General features: G+C 45.9%; 1 protein-coding gene across 1 annotated transcript in view; it reads left to right on the forward strand.

Annotated features, from left to right (window-relative positions):
- The window catches only part of LOC144828382 (E3 ubiquitin-protein ligase TRIM39-like), a 143,890-nt gene that overhangs the window by 23,723 nt on the left and 101,785 nt on the right, over positions 1-18,382 (forward strand). The window contains exon 2 of the mRNA XM_078686496.1: positions 15,134-15,229. Within this exon, the coding sequence (XP_078542622.1) occupies positions 15,134-15,229 (96 nt within the window). The remainder of the gene's footprint in view (positions 1-15,133; positions 15,230-18,382) is intronic.

The following is an 18,382-nucleotide window of genomic DNA, read 5'->3' on the forward strand; positions in this document are numbered from 1 at the left end:
TGTGGATTCCTCTAATACTCTTAAGGATGGCCCGACTTTCCTCGACCTCCCTCTCCTATGAAGGGGTCTGAGGCCTGCTGACCCGACCCCAGGACCTGTGACCTGACCCCTAAAGTATATGTGTAATTGTCTAACACTTGATCGATATTGTTTACTTATCTAAAGTCCCTAATATATGGTTCTCTGTATATCAAAGGCCTGTACATTAAATGCCACTATTGGACAGCAGCACTTGCTGGCAGCTTTACACTGTCGGGTTGGCAAAGTAACCCTTCTGCCAAGCCAAAACCTTCCTTTCTAATATTTACACTGAAGGAACCAAAATATTATATAAATGGATTATACTCACCAATAGCCCATATACCCTATTCATGAATAATAAATCAGTCGGCAATGGAGAGGTTCAATCGTTTATTCTGCAAATACAAGCCCTAACAGGGGAGCCTCAGTCTACATGACCCTCGGAGGTGTGCAGAGGAGACTGACTACATACAAGTGGCTCAAAGCATATATACGTTTCACACATAGCACGATGTCACCTTACTAGGAAAGATACAACTTGTCAGTGAGCCAGCAGGAAGACCCATATAAGGCACAATTGATTGCTATTAGCTAGGCCTAAGCTATTCCGGAGGCAGGTCAGTAAGGTGCCTCCCTTTCTATCTGTAGCTCGGGGAGTGCAGGAATGGGATCTGCTAGAATGTGGGCATCCCACAAGAAGGGCAGGTGTGACCTTGGGTTTCCCTGAGCTACAAACTAGCGAGTGGAGCAGACAGCTAAGTCTGTCATCGTGGTTTCGTGCAGAAAGCTTAATCACGTGATTTCAGGGAAACGGTTCTTGAGACAGAGAAACGAAACAAGATGGCTCCGGTCACACCCATAGGTTTAAGCAGCACTAAAGTGAATCGTTCCTAACTTCAATAATACAATAAGAATAATGCAATGCTAACGTGCGGTTATAAGGTTATATTGTATATATTAGGCCAATAACATGTATTTATCGCATTTATATCCCATCAACACGTCCTCCCTAAAGTGAACTGTTGTAATAAAAGGAAGCTGGAACTGCTGGTTCTTGATGTTACTTTATTAAGATGTTAAGTTAAGATGATAACCCCATCAGGAGCAGCTGTCCTGCTGCTCAGCCCTCACTCAACTGACATTCATAACATACTAACATTCCACACATCCAACATTCTACAACACATGCATTCTAGCTGAGCAGCAGGGAAACACAAGTTACAACACATCTCCCTTCGTTATGGGTTCAATTGCACAAAGCAATATGAATAAATATCATATGTAACACGTTATTCCCTGAAATAAGCAACAAAACCACATCCAACAACCATACGTTACAAACTATACCAGTTGGCCAGACCAGTACAATAAGCAACGTAACCCTATAATCCAAATATAACAGGAAATCACATGTACATCACATGTAAACAACAACAATGACGTGTGAGATACAGATTTCCCCATCTCAACCTTAACGTGCGAGGTAACATATAACCTAATCGCAACCGTAACGTGCGAGACAACAACATCCCCATCGCAACCTTAGCGTGCGAGGTAACATATAATCTAATCGCAACCCTGATGTGCGAGACAACAACATCCCCATCGCAACTTTAACGTGCGAGGTATCATAAAACCCAATCGCAACCCTGACGTGTGAGAGAACAACGTCCCCATCGCAACCTTAACGTGCGAGGTAACATACAACCCAATCGCAACTCTGACGTGCGAGACAACAACATCCCCATCGCAACCTTAGCGTGCGAGGTAACATACAACTCAATCGCAACCCTGACGTGCGAGACAACAATATCCTCATCGCAACCTTAATGTGCGAGATATCATAAGACTCAATCGCAACCCTGACGTGTGTGACAACAACGTCCCCATCGCAACCTTAACGTGCGAGGTAACATACAACCAAATCGCAACTCTGACGTGCGAGACAACAATATCCTCATCGCAACCTTAATGTGCGAGATATCATAAGACTCAATCGCAACCCTGACGTGTGTGACAACAACGTCCCCATCGCAACCTTAACGTGCGAGGTAACATACAACCAAATCGCAACTCTGACGTGCGAGACAACAATATCCTCATCGCAACCCTAACGTGCGAGAGAATATAAAACCCAATCGCAACCTGACGTGCGAGACAACAATATCCTAATACTATACTAATTACCAAACTACATTAGAAGCGAGATACTAAACAGTAGTCATCTCATACGCAACACATACATATATAAGGTTCACCATTTATACATAAGTCTTAAGACCTTTGACATAAGACACTTTCCTTTTTTTTTAAGTCACTTCTGGGCTCGCATGCCCACTATTGTACAGTTTCTTCTTTGTGCAGTTCCTGTGACTTGAGCCTATTTAACACTTCCAAATCGGTTCTTGTCTGTTGATCAGGTCGCTTAAACATCGATTTCCATGAACACTGTCGCATTACTACGCTGTTGGTTTCCATTTCCCTCTAATTTTCCCTTTTTTTTAAAATATCCTGGGTGCTAACATACTCGTCAATCCAATGAACTGCGAAGACTCAAGAAACGATGTAGGCTCTCTGCGCACTTCTAATGAAGGTTAAAGTCAAGCATTACCTTCAAGTCTGCTGTAGATGTACAAAGGCCTTGTGAACTGCTTCTCCTTCCGACGACTGCTTCGGTATTTCTTGACGCTTTAACTTGCGTTACTTAGCAACCATCATTGTTGCTTTAAATGACAAATGGCTGCCATAGCGTAGTGAAAACAACGTCAATACGTCAGGACGTGAGTCACCAGGAGCTCCGTCTTCTAAACTACGCAGGATGACAATGGCAGCATTCCTTCAGGTAACACAGTCTCGCGGTAAGCGTTAATGCTCATATTCAAATAACGCACTAAAGCTGTTAATTGTATGTTGCGACTGTAGAACTTACACTCCCACTTTCTGCACAAAAAATTAAATAGCAACTAGAAAACGCCAAAGAGACGTTTTCTCACACTACGATGTCGGGATTTTCTCTGCAGTACTTTGTCACATGAGGTTGAAACCAAAGATGTGAATAAAAGGCATTCACTCTCAGTCTGAAGTCGCTACACATTTTTTCCATTAAAATGACACAACTGTAGCTCGATTTCAAATATAAATACTTCCTAGGCAGTTTACATTTCCAAATTTTCCATCAGCTGACAAACGTTCATCACATTACACCGAGGCTCGATTTATGCCCCCGTACAACCCATCGGCTTCAAGATTACTGAAGACCACAGATGATTTTATGCTCTTGAATTACATTTGTCTGGCACACCTGCGTATCAGGGCGACCGATGGTAAGGTCACTGATGGGGTTCTTCCTTTTTTTGTGCCAGACAACGCTTAAAACATGCATACATCATCATATAAAAGTCATTTACCTTGAAATTGGTCTATTTCCACGATGTTCTTTCACCGTTTATTTCTCTTCACCGCTTCGCTCTTCTGCTTGTTCTAGTCCAACAGTCCTTTCCCTTTTTGATACTTTTTCTTTTTAATTTGCACGCGTAGATTCTTCTTATCACCAAATGTCGCCAAAAAATGTTGTAATAAAAGGAAGCTGGAACTGCTGGTTCTTGATGTTACTTTATTAAGATGTTAAGTTAAGATGATAACCCCATCAGGAGCAGCTGTCCTGCTGCTCAGCCCTCACTCAACTGACATTCATAACATACTAACATTCCACACATCCAACATTCTACAACACATGCATTCTAGCTGAGCAGCAGGGAAACACAAGTTACAACATGAACCTTAACCTCCCATAAGGCAGGGTGCATGATATTAAAATGAATAACATGTTGATTTTATGTTTTACATGTCCTGCCAATGCAAAGTCACTATTGTTCACTGTAGCAAGGTAGGCTTTTCTCATTGGAAAGCACTGGGCTAGATTATTCTACCTTACAATGGCTACATGCAGTTTGAGAATATCTAGAACAATGGTTCAAATTAGCAAATTAATAGGAATGTTAAATCCAACCCGATGATGAAGTCTGATTTTAATGACCATTTTGAAAAAGTCCGTTTTAAAATGTTGGGATTTTCCTGCCCAAAGTTACAAGTTGCCGTTTTTGATTAAACCCGGCTACTGTCACCTTATGCAGCCTGTTGCACAGCTACCAGGAGGTGTTAATTCCTCCCACAAGGAGAACAAAGGGCCTGTTGGTGGGAGGAGGTGCGACGACCTCCTGGCAGGATGACCAGGGGAGATTATGCCTGCAGATGTCAAGCTTCAAACAGTCACAAGTTAACCTGCCCTCTCCTTAATGAGAAAGTGTAATTATGCACTGCTTTTGCCACAATGCTTCTGGGTAAATTGTGTGCTGGTTCGCCAGTCAGTGTGCTCCCTCCCCTCTTGTTGTGATTGGCTCTTTGCTGAATTTGTCTAATGAGATCTGAGATGCACCTGTGCTCTGGATGTGGTAATCGACCCTGAGAAAATTGTGGGCAGCATTGCCATTACCCCCCAAATATAACGTTGCACTCTCGACTGAAGAAGGGTAAATATCTTGGAACGTGTCTAGAGAATCACAGCATTGGCTGCACCAACACTGGTGAACACTTAGAAATGTCAATTAAAGTGAGTGTTGTTATGCAATGCATTTACGACCATGCAACTGGATGTGTGAATGTGATCGCATAAGAGGCAGTGTGCTCCCTCACCCTTTATGTGATTGGGTACTCTCAGTACACGTCTACTCATAACCATGCTCTTCTTCCTCTGCTCACCCCTCATCCCCCCAAGTATATACCTACTCATCACCCTACTATTCCTCTATACACCTCTCATCAACTCCTCTGAGTAGATGTCTATTCAGCACCCTACTCTGTTCCCTCTACGCACCTCTCATGGCTCCACCAGAAGATGCCTACTCAGAACCCTACTCTGTTCCCTCTACTCACCTCTCATGGCTCCATCAGTAGATGCCTACTCATCACCCTACTCTGTTCCCTCTACTCACCTCTCATGGCTCCATCAGAAGATGCCTACTCATCACCCTACTCTGTTCCCTCTACTCACCTCTCATGGCTCCATCAGAAGATGCCTACTCAGCACCCTACTCTGTTCCCTCTACTCACCTCTCATGGCTCCATCAGAAGATGCCTACTCAGCACCCTACTCTGTTCCCTCTACTCACCTCTCATGGCTCCATCAGTAGATGCCTACTCAGCACCCTACTCTGTTCCCTCTACTCACCTCTCATGGCTCCATCAGAAGATGCCTACTCAGCACCCTACTCTGTTCCCTCTACTCACCTCTCATGGCTCCATCAGTAGATGCCTACTCATCACCCTAGTCTGTTCCTTCTACTCCCCTCCCATCACCTCTTCTGAGTAGATGCCTACTCAGCACCCTACTCTGTTCCCTCTACTCACCTCTCATGGCTCCATCAGTAGATGCCTACTCATCACCCTAGTCTGTTCCTTCTACTCCCCTCTCATCACCTCTTCTGAGTAGATGCCTACTCAGCACCCTACTCTGTTCCCTCTACTCACCTCTCATGGCTCCATCAGAAGATGCCTACTCAGCACCCTACTCTGTTCCCTCTACTCACCTCTCATGGCTCCATCAGTAGATGCCTACTCAGCACCCTACTCTGTTCCCTCTACTCACCTCTCATGGCTCCATCAGAAGATGCCTACTCGGCACCCTACTCTGTTCCCTCTACTCACCCCTCATGGCTCCATCAGAAGATGCCTACTCATCACCCTAGTCTGTTCCCTCTACTCACCTCTCATGGCTCCATCAGAAGATGCCTACCCAGCACCCTACTCTGTTCCCTCTACTCACCTCTCATGGCTCCATCAGAAGATGCCTACTCAGCACCCTACTCTGTTCCCTCTAATCACCCCTCATGGCTCCATCAGTAGATGCCTACTCATCACCCTACTCTGTTCCCTCTACTCACCTCTCATGGCTCCATCAGAAAAAGCCTACTCAGCACCCAACTCTGTTCCCTCTACTCACCTCTCATGGCTCCATCAGAAGATGCCTACTCAGCACCCTACTCTGTTCCCTCTACTCACCCCTCATGGCTCCATCAGAAGATGCCTACTCATCGCCCTAGTCTGTTCCCTCTACTCACCTCTCATGGCTCCATCAAAAGATGCCTACTCATCACCCAACTCTGTTCCCTCTACTCACCTCTCATGGCTCCATCAGTAGATGCCTACTCAGCACCCTACTCTGTTCCCTCTACTCACCTCTCATGGCTCCATCAGAAGATGCCTACTCGGCACCCTACTCTGTTCCCTCTACTCACCCCTCATGGCTCCATCAGAAGATGCCTACTCATCACCCTAGTCTGTTCCCTCTACTCACCTCTCATGGCTCCATCAGAAGATGCCTACCCAGCACCCTACTCTGTTCCCTCTACTCACCTCTCATGGCTCCATCAGAAGATGCCTACTCAGCACTCTACTCTGTTCCCTCTACTCACCCCTCATGGCTCCATCAGTAGATGCCTACTCATCACCCTACTCTGTTCCCTCTACTCACCTCTCATGGCTCCATCAGAAGATGCGCACTCAGCACCCAACTCTGTTCCCTCTACTCACCTCTCATGGCTCCATCAGAAGATGCCTACTCAGCACCCTACTCTGTTCCCTCTACTCACCTCTCATGGCTCCATCAGAAGATGCCTACTCATCGCCCTAGTCTGTTCCCTCTACTCACCTCTCATGGCTCCATCAGAAGATGCCTACCCGGCACCCTACTCTGTTCCCTCTACTCACCTCTCATGGCTCCATCAGAAGATGCCTACTCGTCACCCTACTCTGTTCCCTCTACTCACCTCTCATCACCTCCTCTGAGTAGATGTCATACGGTTCTCACTTCTCAGTAAGACTGTGCTTTTTGGCAGCATAAGCTTTACAGCTTTATGGCACTGTCTCCACATATACCATTAGATTATGTTGCCCTATATATATACCTGACAAGCTCACGGTGCGCCGTCCAGACCTTTCACTTTACAAGATACTGGATGGTGTCTGCAACTTTAGAGCTCGGCAACCGTAATTACCCAAGGAAATGGTGGAAACAAATCTTATAACAACAAAGAGTGTACAGGAGTCGCCGCTCAATGTTTATACTCTAGACCCTTCAACCAGTGACTATACGAAGTAGACTGTGTGTACTCAGGTGTGAGAAACATTAAACTACTCATATATACGGCATGCAGCATGGGTAGGAATTTTCCCATCAGTTGCCGTTCTGTACCACCATTTTTACATCATGTGGGTTCTCCTTACCCAGGAGTTAGTATACAAGTTCAATCACACTTTAACAGGTGTGAGTAGTGGGGAGACCGATGTAAAAAAGTTTGTGTGATGGTTTCGAAATATGGTGTTTTTTAAGTAAAAAGTTATACACCTGAGGGAAAGCAGTGCAGTGAGTGTATAGTGATAAGTGAATAAAATTGGGTGAAACTGAGTAGAAAAGTGGTTTATTAGTATCTCTCAGACCCCAAGATTAAAAACAAGTGAAAGGTAGATTTGACAAAATATCTACCAGCAGGAGGTCAACATGTTTCTGCATACCATCGGAAGATTTTCCTTATGCATTCGTCAGGACCTAGATGGTGCTACTGCTTACAAATTAATAAGTGAAGTTTAAAAGGGAAAATTTCACCTGAAAAGCAGGTGTAGAATCTCCACCACAGTCTACAAAAGTCACATAGAAGACAAAGAAAAGAGAAAAACATTACAGAAATTAGAGAATGCACTAAATACATCGTGCTATTCTAGTGGTCACGTATTAACATTTAGACAGACGTGATAACACTCACCCAAAACTTGTGGGGATGGCGCCTCACCTCACCTGGCAGCAGCTCAGGTAGAATAGGAGCACCGCTCTGTTTAGCAAAACATAATCACAGGGACACTCAACCAATTCCGCTAAAAACAAGGCAAAAGAACTATCATACGTGTCTCCGATAGCGTGAGAGACAGCTTGTGAGTTTTCAAAATGTCATTGGTATCGTACCAGAGTAGTTATATAAGTATGGACTTCTACCACTGTTAGGCTAGGTGCTCGTAGCGCACAGGGTTGTCTAACCAGATTACGTAACCACACTCTTACCTCTCCGTCGGTGTCTCCAAGCGTCCCTCTGGGCTGTTCTGGGGAGGCACCGAACAAGAGAAAAGGGCGGGTATATGACTTAAGCCTGTGTGGTGCATTCTGGGAGTCGTAGTTTTGGTGACAAAGAAAATTGGAAAAGATGGATAATGGCTCAATGGTTTCATAGTGACATCCATGGTATGGGTTCGTTCAGGCCATCCTTGTCACTGTTTAATTTGTACACCCACTTCTGCTCTATTTTGAACAGAAATTTACCGACATCAGGGCAATGTTCGGGTATTGTCGGCTGTTCGAGTATAGTCCACTTGAACTCACTGGGACCGTGGCCTTTTTCAAGAAAGTGGGCTGTCAGGCGAGTCGCTTGCTTCCGACAGCGTACTGTGCTCTTATGCTCGCCAATCCTTATTTTGGTCTTACGGGTTGTCATTCCCACGTATCTCTTTCCACACGGGCAAGTGATCATGTAAATTGTATTCTCGCTGTTGCAGTTCGTGAACTTACGCTGTTGCCATGGGCGCATAGTTCCGATATCCACGCTGGTGGATTTGGTAGTTTGTGGACATGCCGAACAACTACCACACGGGTGATGTCCTTGTACCGGCGGTAGGTCCCAAAGTGCTCCCACTTGTCTAGATTGTTTTGTTTTGGGACGAGTGTGAACTAGGTGGTCTTTTGTGTTAGGTCCTCTTTTAAAGGCTAAAAGTGGTGGTGGTAAAGTTTCTCCACTGGAATTCAAAATGGACCAATGTTTTGTTATTATTTTTCGCACATCATTGGATCTTGTGTGAAAAGTGTTCACAAAGGTCATTCTGTTGGATCTTTCTTTCGGAATAGTTTCCAATAGGGCATCCCTGTTGTTGTTAGCAGCCCTTTTCTTTGACTGTCAGATGATCTTAGCCGGGTATTTCTTTTCTCGTAGATATTCCGAGAGGGTCTCAGAGTGTTTTTCGAATGACTCTTTTGTCGAACAGTTTCTCCTGAGAAAAGGGCTGTTAACAACAACAGGGATGCCCTATTGGAAACTATTCCGAAAGAAAGATCCAACAGAATGACCTTTGTGAACACTTTTCACACAAGATCCAATGATGTGCGAAAAATAATAACAAAACATTGGTCCATTTTGAATTCCAGTGGAGAAACTTTACCACCACCACTTTTTGCCTTTAAAAGAGGACCTAACACAAAAGACCACCTAGTTCACACTCGTCCCAAAACAAAACAATCTAGACAAGTGGGAGCACTTTGGGACCTACCGCCGGTACAAGGACATCACCCGTGTGGTAGTTGTTCGGCATGTCCACAAACTACCAAATCCACCAGCGTGGATATCGGAACTATGCGCCCATGGCAACAGCGTAAGTTCACGAACTGCAACAGCGAGAAAACAATTTACATGATCACTTGCCCGTGTGGAAAGAGATACGTGGGAATGACAACCCGTAAGACCAAAATAAGGATTGGCGAGCATAAGAGCACAGTACGCTGTCGGAAGCAAGCGACTCGCCTGACAGCCCACTTTCTTGAAAAAGGCCACGGTCCCAGTGAGTTCAAGTGGACTATACTCGAACAGCCGACAATACCCGAACATTGCCCTGATGTCGGTAAATTTCTGTTCAAAATAGAGCAGAAGTGGGTGTACAAATTAAACAGTGACAAGGATGGCCTGAACGAACCCATACCATGGATGTCACTATGAAACCATTGAGCCATTATCCATCTTTTCCAATTTTCTTTGTCACCAAAACTACGACTCCCAGAATGCACCACACAGGCTTAAGTCATATACCCGCCCTTTTCTCTTGTTCGGTGCCTCCCCAGAACAGCCCAGAGGGACGCTTGGAGACACCGACGGAGAGGTAAGAGTGTGGTTACGTAATCTGGTTAGACAACCCTGTGCGCTACGAGCACCTAGCCTAACAGTGGTAGAAGTCCATACTTATATAACTACTCCGGTACGATACCGATGACATTTTGAAAACTCACAAGCTGTCTCTCACGCTATCGGAGACACGTATGATAGTTCTTTTGCCTTGTTTTTAGCGGAATTGGTTGAGTGTCCCTGTGATTATGTTTTGCTAAACAGAGCGGTGCTCCTATTCTACCTGAGCTGCTGCCAGGTGAGGTGAGGCGCCATCCCCACAAGTTTTGGGTGAGTGTTATCACGTCTGTCTAAATGTTAATACGTGACCACTAGAATAGCACGATGTATTTAGTGCATTCTCTAATTTCTGTAATGTTTTTCTCTTTTCTTTGTCTTCTATGTGACTTTTGTAGACTGTGGTGGAGATTCTACACCTGCTTTTCAGGTGAAATTTTCCCTTTTAAACTTCACTTATTAATTTGTAAGCAGTAGCACCATCTAGGTCCTGACGAATGCATAAGGAAAATCTTCCGATGGTATGCAGAAACATGTTGACCTCCTGCTGGTAGATATTTTGTCAAATCTACCTTTCACTTGTTTTTAATCTTGGGGTCTGAGAGATACTAATAAACCACTTTTCTACTCAGTTTCACCCAATTTTATTCACTTATCACTATACACTCACTGCACTGCTTTCCCTCAGGTGTATAACTTTTTACTTAAAAAACACCATATTTCGAAACCATCACACAAACTTTTTTACATCGGTCTCCCCACTACTCACACCTGTTAAAGTGTGATTGAACTTGTATACTAACTCCTGGGTAAGGAGAACCCACATGATGTAAAAATGGTGGTACAGAACGGCAACTGATGGGAAAATTCCTACCCATGCTGCATGCCGTATATATGAGTAGTTTAATGTTTCTCACACCTGAGTACACACAGTCTACTTCGTATAGTCACTGGTTGAAGGGTCTAGAGTATAAACATTGAGCGGCGACTCCTGTACACTCTTTGTTGTTATAAGTTGTATAAGGGCATGTGTTCAGTCTTGAGTCGTTAAACCTGCCCTTAGACCCTCCATTAGATAGTGTGTTTTGTGGAAACAAATCTTACCCTTTCGCTTGTAACTCGGGGGTGCCCAGAGAGGAACAAAAAGACACAGATTGGCACTTCAATGCCTTTATTGAGGCAATTGTATTTTTGTGTAAAATATGTGCATTGCAATGAAAAATAAAATGAGACAGAATAAAGCCATCAGCATAATTATGGCGGTGAACAGAATGAAGAGTAGAACCATAGTACATGTAGCAGATGATTATATGAATAGATGTGAGTGTACTGCTGCCTACCTCAGCCTATCCTAATCAAGCGTAGGTGTGTGCATCTGCCAAGATACCATGAGTGGTCTATCCCCGGTTACCTGTGTGTTTTATCCGAGGCTGATGTAGAGCAGGCAGCCTTCCCTCTGAAGATAGGGATGGAATTCAGCTGGGCTAGAAATCAGGCGTAGAGTGACCGCGACAATCCTGTCAAAATGTTCCTGTGTATAAACAATGGCCCGCATATGTTCTGATGCCTGAGCTCTTTGTCCGACGTGTTTGTTCATTCTACCCATCTGAGGTGTTGCCAAACAGACACCATAAAGAGCAATAATTAACGCAGTGCACCGCGCCCTTTTACAGAATGTCCTGGAAAATGATGAGGTGTCTACGAGAAGTGGATATGTAAGCAAATACATTCTCTGTACCTTTTCATGTGCTGGTGCAATGGCAAATGTATGTGTAAAAGATGTCAATTCTAAACGCGAGCCTGTAACATGGACGTGTTTATGCCCAGGGCCTAGCAACCACAGGACAAACCTCGGGTAGCTTTGCATCGAGCAGTCTGGCCTAACATTGAGGAAAGGTGTAAAGTATTTATGCAACACTTGAAAAAGTAATCAAGTGAAAACACATACCCAGAAATGATCCCACACGAAGTTAGAGAAATATAACTTTCATTAATAAATAAAACAGTACCAAAATGGCAAAGATTCAAACAGTAGAACTGAAGACATTCAGGCTTAACATTTTTTGTGAAAATAGCGCCGAAAATCACACAGCACCAGCTGTGGATATCTGGTTGTGCCAGACCAGGACAAAGTCACAAGTTCAGGCAGACGCGATGAGGCGCGGGCCTGAAACAGAGACCCAGTTACAACAACTGAACAGAGTACCTTATATCTTTGTTTGCGGAGTGTTGCAAGGATCTGCGTCGAAGATGCATCATACAACCGAAGCGATACATCGGTTCTGAGATGTGGCGATGCTGTGATGTGGGGGCCTGTGTCGTCATCGAGGATCCAATCAATGGGGCTTGCGTTGCGAAGTCGGGCGTCCAGTATTCAGCTCTCAGCCGGGGAGATGCATCAGTTTCGAAGAGTTAAGAGGGTGTGATGCAGAATCCGGCATTGAGGCAGCTGTAAACAGGGGATGTGAGGTCCTGCGCATAGGATGTGTCGCACAATGGCGTTTCTAATGGGGTTGCGCTGGTGATGATCTTTATGAGGGATCCAATCCACACAGCAGCTGCAATGGGTTGTTTCTACTTAGGTTTGCATATTGCATCAGAAGAGATGCCTCAGTTCTGCAATGTCCACAGAGGCTGGCAGAGCACCTTAAGTCTACTTCTAAGGGTACAGGACTGAGGTGGCACCCCTCAGCAGAGTAGACTCTCAGATGGCAGAGTCCAGGTGCAGGGTCAAGTTTGTTGGAACCCTGTTGTGTCCCTGAGGCTTCAAAAAGGAGGCCAGGCATCTAGCCCTTTAAGACACTCTGGGGTTCCGAGTTCAAGAGATGCAGGTCCAGTCCTTCTCACCCATGCAAGAGGGCAGCAGGCAGCCAGTCAGTATAGCAGGGCAGCAGTCCTTCAGATCAGCTCACACAGACGAGAAGTGAAATGAAGTGGTGTTGTCTGAGGTCCAGTATACATACCCAGTTGAGCTTATGAATTAGGGAGAAACTTCTAGAGGTAGGCCTTTGACGTGCACAGATGCCCTGCCTTTGCTCCAGACTAACATCAGGTGAATTAAGCCCTTTGTGTGGAGACAGGACACAGTCTATTCAAGTGTAAGTGGGACTGAGTCCAGCTCGTCCCTCCCATCCTGCTATTGATGGCCCAACCAGACACACCTAATCTCCCTTTTGTGTGTGGCTGTCTAGGAGGAATACACAACACTCAACTATCATCCACGCCTAGTTATGGGAACCAGAGATAGGCCACAGGCACCAAATGACTGAGGCAGAAAAATAGTAACTTTCCAAAAGTAACATTTTCAAAATTGTAATTTTAAATCTGATTTAGGATTCTTCATTACAATTCTAATGACACCAAACATGAACTGATTACTTGTTACCATTTGGAAGTTACACTTATAAAATGTAATAAGGTAGCTCCAAAGTTTTAGAGGTAGGCTGTGTAGTAGTTAATCCTGACTCTAGGAGTTTTTCACTACCAGTACATTTAAAACTTAAAAGTACATGCCCAACTTTTTAAATACACTACACTCTGCCCTTTCGGTTGTCCAGTGCCTACCCTAGAGGCGACTTATATGTATTAAAAAGGAAGGGTTGGGCCTATCAAAGCTTTATTTTACCAGTTTAAAATGACAGTTTATAACTGTACACAGAGGCTTCAATGTCAGATCTTAGGCATATTTAAAGTGCTACTTATGTGGATTAAACACAGATCTATGACTGGGGGTGCACGGTTGAAATGTTTCAGCACTCCGTCCATCATCTTGTTGTGTTTTCTATGTTCGCCCTAAGTGCCGAATAATATGCCCTCATGTGGGTCCCATGTGGGTCCCTTGCTCGCTTGCTCGCTGTGCCCATGGATTCAAGCTAGCCTGGCTGATGAGGGGTGAAACCCCAAAACCTGTCCCAGGATGCTTGTTTCCGGCCCATGGAGGACCTGGCCTGGCAGTTCGGGCTGGACTGTTCGAATGAGGAGCAGGGTCAAGACTGATTTGCATAAGGCTGGGTCCAAATTGGGGTGGCATATTGAGCAAAAGAACAATGGATTTAACCCAGATCTTTGACTCGGGGTGAGTGGTTGAAAGTTTCAGCACACCGTCCTTCATCTAGTTGTGTTTGCTTCTTATGTGGGTGGCTCAATCATTGCTGCAAGTACTGCTATTTTACTAGGGATTTGCAAGTAAATTAAGTGTGCCAATTGTGTAAAAGCCAATCGTACCATGTTTTAAGTAGAGAGCATTAGCATTTTAGAACTGGTTAGCGGTGATAAAGGGTGCAGGGTCCTAAATCCAGCAATACAAAATCAGCATATGCCTACCAAAGGCCCTACTCCTCTCCTTCTACTAACCTCTCATGCGCCCCTCTCGGTACATGTTGCAAAAATGTGGACTTATAAAGGCACCTCTCGGACCCACAGGCTGGTTCCTGTAAACCTTCTATTTCAAAAAAGGCAATAGTGTTGCCCACCTCCCTGGATCAGCCGCCCCACATCTAAATTTCTAAATTCATACACAAACGGAGAGGCAACAACAACGAAAATATAAGAGTCTTTGACTCCAAATAATCAAAGACGTCCAGAATTCTATTGCAGATGATTTTTTTTCTATTTTTTTCAAGTAAATAGCATAAGGCTCAGCAAGACAGCCAGCACCTATCGTTGTTGAATTCCAAGCTTCATCAGGGCTGCAATTATCTCAATTGTTTTTTTATAAATTATTAAAAGCATAGGCTTTATACAATATACTCTAAAAACAAGTGCCAAACTTGTTGAAGCAAAATGCATCAAACAAATCACATCAAATATTGGAAAGGAACAGACCTTACAGAAGCTCAGCCATACAGGGCAAATCTATTACATTTGGTCAACAGTTCAAACCTAAAATCTGCCATTGTGTGGCGTGGTACTTACACCCCGGTAAGTGCAGCTGATGCTTCTTACATGGAAAACTGTGCTTAAAATTTAAGAATCAAGATATGTGTGACTGGTAATTAAAATGTGAATATGTGGCGGGTAAACCAATCTGCATAAGTGTGGATCAGTATGTATTGTTTAGGATCAAATGATTGACTTCACTTTACAGATGATCGACAGTTGTCACTTGTGCTCTTTCCTCTCTGCAGGTGAAGGTCCAGGACTGGCTGCGACGAATGAGGAATGAGACGAGATACATCCTGGAGTCAAAAGTCAGGGAAGAGGAACAGTATACCACCATGAGGGTGAGTGGCAGCCGTAAGCCCTCTGCCGTTAAAGATCCATCATTGTGTATGTGCAGCTCTGTACATGTCTGTCTGGGCTAGAGATTCAGAGAGACCTATTGTTCGCCCTCCAGCCTGGTTCGTGCCTCCACCAGGTACATTTACTGGCTGGAGAGACAGGGTCCGGGGGTTGGAGCCCACATCTTTCCAAGGGTCTTCCTGAAAGAAGCATAAACAAGAATTACTCTCCCAACCTTTAAGTAGTAATCACATGGTTATGTGGCCTGTGTCTGAGTAAGTATGCATGATTCGTAGGCATCTGGTTGTAAGTGTTTTTATGCACACATTTGTCTGCATGTGTGCATTTGTGTGTATGTGTCCGTTGTTGTGTTTGTGTGTGCATGGTAACAGTCATTTGTGGGAGTTCATCTGTGGTTTGTGTGACAACAGCGCCACCACCCTTCTGGACAACCTCGCCAACCTCGGACTCAAACAAATTGTCACTTCCCCCACCCACATTACTGGTCACACACTCGACCCTATCTTCACTTCCAGCAAACATGTCTCTTTCAGCCACACCACAGCTCTCCATTGGACGGACCACAGCTGCGTTCACTTTATCTACAATAAGACCACAATCCATCCCTTTGCTGTGTGTTTTTTTTTTTTTTTTTTTTTCTCTTTTTCTTTTTCTTTTTCTTTTTTCTTTTTTTCTTTTTGATTCCAATGATTAAGCGGACAATAATTCCTGGTATGACTTGAAGTCTGCCAATTACCTAATGGGTCAAAGATTCACCGAAACGATGGAATTATTGAATTAGATGGAGGTATGCAGTGGAGAACGGATCAGACCAAGAACGAGGCCTACCCCTTGTACCTCCCGTTAGACGATCAGGGGCAGCCCAAGTTTAAACACTTGGCTCGTTGGATGCTGGTCTCCCAAATGCCTGTCATTCTTTTCTCTCAACCGCAATATGAGGATAAAGAGGAAAAGAGAAAAAAAAAAAAAAAGACCACAATCCACAACCATCCTCAACCCACCCTGCATAGAAACTGGAACAAACTCACCATCGACCAGATCTCCTCATCGCTCCTTCAAAACCCTCCTGCCCACTCTTCAAACCCCGACCAAGCAGCCATTAACTTCACCCAATGGCTATCCAACAGCGCCGACAGCCTAGCACCGTTGAAAAAACGTCAAATCAAGCTTAGCAGCAAAAACGCCTCCTGGTTCAACGATGATCTTAAGAAATCCAAGAAACTCTGTCGCTCCCTCGAGAAGGCCTGGAAAAAAGACCCAAACACCAACACCAAAGACGCCTTCAAAAACGCCACCCGCATACACCACCAACTAATCCGGTCTGCCAAGAAAGCTGCTTTCAAAGACCGACTAGACAACAACGCCCACAACAGCAAGGAATTATTCAACATCGTCAAAGAGTTTACCAACCCATCAGCCAACTCCAACGACATCACCCCCTCCCAAGCCTTATGCTTCGACAACCGACCCGGAGACCAACCCACTCAACCTACTGCAGGACCTTCACCCCCCTTGAACATCCTTAACGAATGGACCCCAATCTCAACTGAGGACACCATCCGCCTGATGAACTCCATCCACTCAGGATCGTCAACTGACCCTTGCCCTCACCACATCTTCAACAAAGCAGACTCCATCATAGCTTTCACGGACGTCCAGATCTCCCGAGGCTTCGCCGGGAGCAACAACGCTACCTGGTGTGGCGCAACTTTGTTCTTAAAAACTGCATAGACATTTTTTAAACCCTACCTTCTCCAGCTCAGGGGCTGCGCTCTGGACATCGCGCACCCCTTCATTTCCTTGCCTCCCGTTGCCAGAGCGCCCCACGCTCCTCGTTCTCCCCCCTCTGACGGGCAGGTCACTGGGGCGGGGACGGGCGTGGCCACCATCTTGGCCTGCTCTGTGGTTGGTGGGGCAGCTCCTCTGTCCCTCCCCCCCTGACAATTTCATCGGATCGGCTGAGTCCCGCCCCAGCTTTCACGGACGTCCAGATCTCCCGAGGCTTCGCCGGGAGCAACAACGCTACCTGGTGTGGCGCAACTTTGTTTTTAAAAACTGCATAGACATTTTTTAAACCCTACCTTCTCCAGCTCAGGGGCTGCGCTCTGGACATCGCGCACCCCTTCATTTCCTTGCCTCCCGTTGCCAGAGCGCCCCACGCTCCTCGTTCTCCCCCCTCTGACGGGCAGGTCACTGGGGCGGGGACGGGCGTGGCCACCATCTTGGCCTGCTCTGTGGTTGGTGGGGCAGCTCCTCTGTCCCTCCCCCCCCCTGCCACGCCCCTACTACTTCCGGCAGCCTATATCATGACTTTCCTATCCCGGCCGCGCAGCGGACGAGCGCAGCGGGCGCGACGAAGGCGTGCCGAAGTTGCGCCTAAGTCAAGCCCGTCTGCGCCCGTCCGCGACAGGCCGGGACCAGGGGCCTCGGCCCCTGCCTCCCTACTCGCATACTCCTCTGCTCAACTCCTCTCCTGCTCTGCTGATGTGCCCCTTTCCTATTCCCTCACGCAGCACCTCACTTCCCTAGGTATCTACGCCCCCCATCCTGACCGTGTCATTTCTTCGCGAGCTACCACCTCTATATCTTCTATACCTTCTCTGGATCCTACGCTTTCCACCACCACTCCTTCTACTTCTCATACTGCCTCTGCCTGCCTCCTTAACACCCGCTCGGCAGGCAAGCACCAACTGCAATTATTTAACCTTCTTACCTCCGATTCCCCTGATATTCTGTTTTTAACAGAAACTTGGTTTTCGGAGGCTTCACTCCCTGACATCCTGGCCATCCTCCCCGATTCCTACTACGCCCTCCGGGCTGATCGCCCTGACGGTAGGATCGGAGGGGGTGTAGCCATGATTGGTCGGGCCAGTCTCCAATTCCAGCTTCTCCCTCAATCTTCCATAGCTGGAGTGGATTTCTTGGTTGCCCGCTCCACTAACCTTCCTGCCCCTCTGACAGTTGTCCTTGTGTACCGCCCCCCCCTGAATATGCCTCTGTTTGTGGCCTCCCTGCAGGAACTCCTTGCTACTCTAGTAGTTAACAACTCCTCGGTTCTCCTGCTGGGAGACTTTAATTACTGGCCTGGTGATCCCAGGGAGGATTTGGCGTCCAAGGACTTCACGGCCACTCTC

Source organism: Lissotriton helveticus, chromosome 4_1 (assembly GCF_964261635.1).
Source record: "Lissotriton helveticus chromosome 4_1, aLisHel1.1, whole genome shotgun sequence".
Lineage (NCBI taxonomy): Eukaryota > Metazoa > Chordata > Amphibia > Caudata > Salamandridae > Lissotriton > Lissotriton helveticus.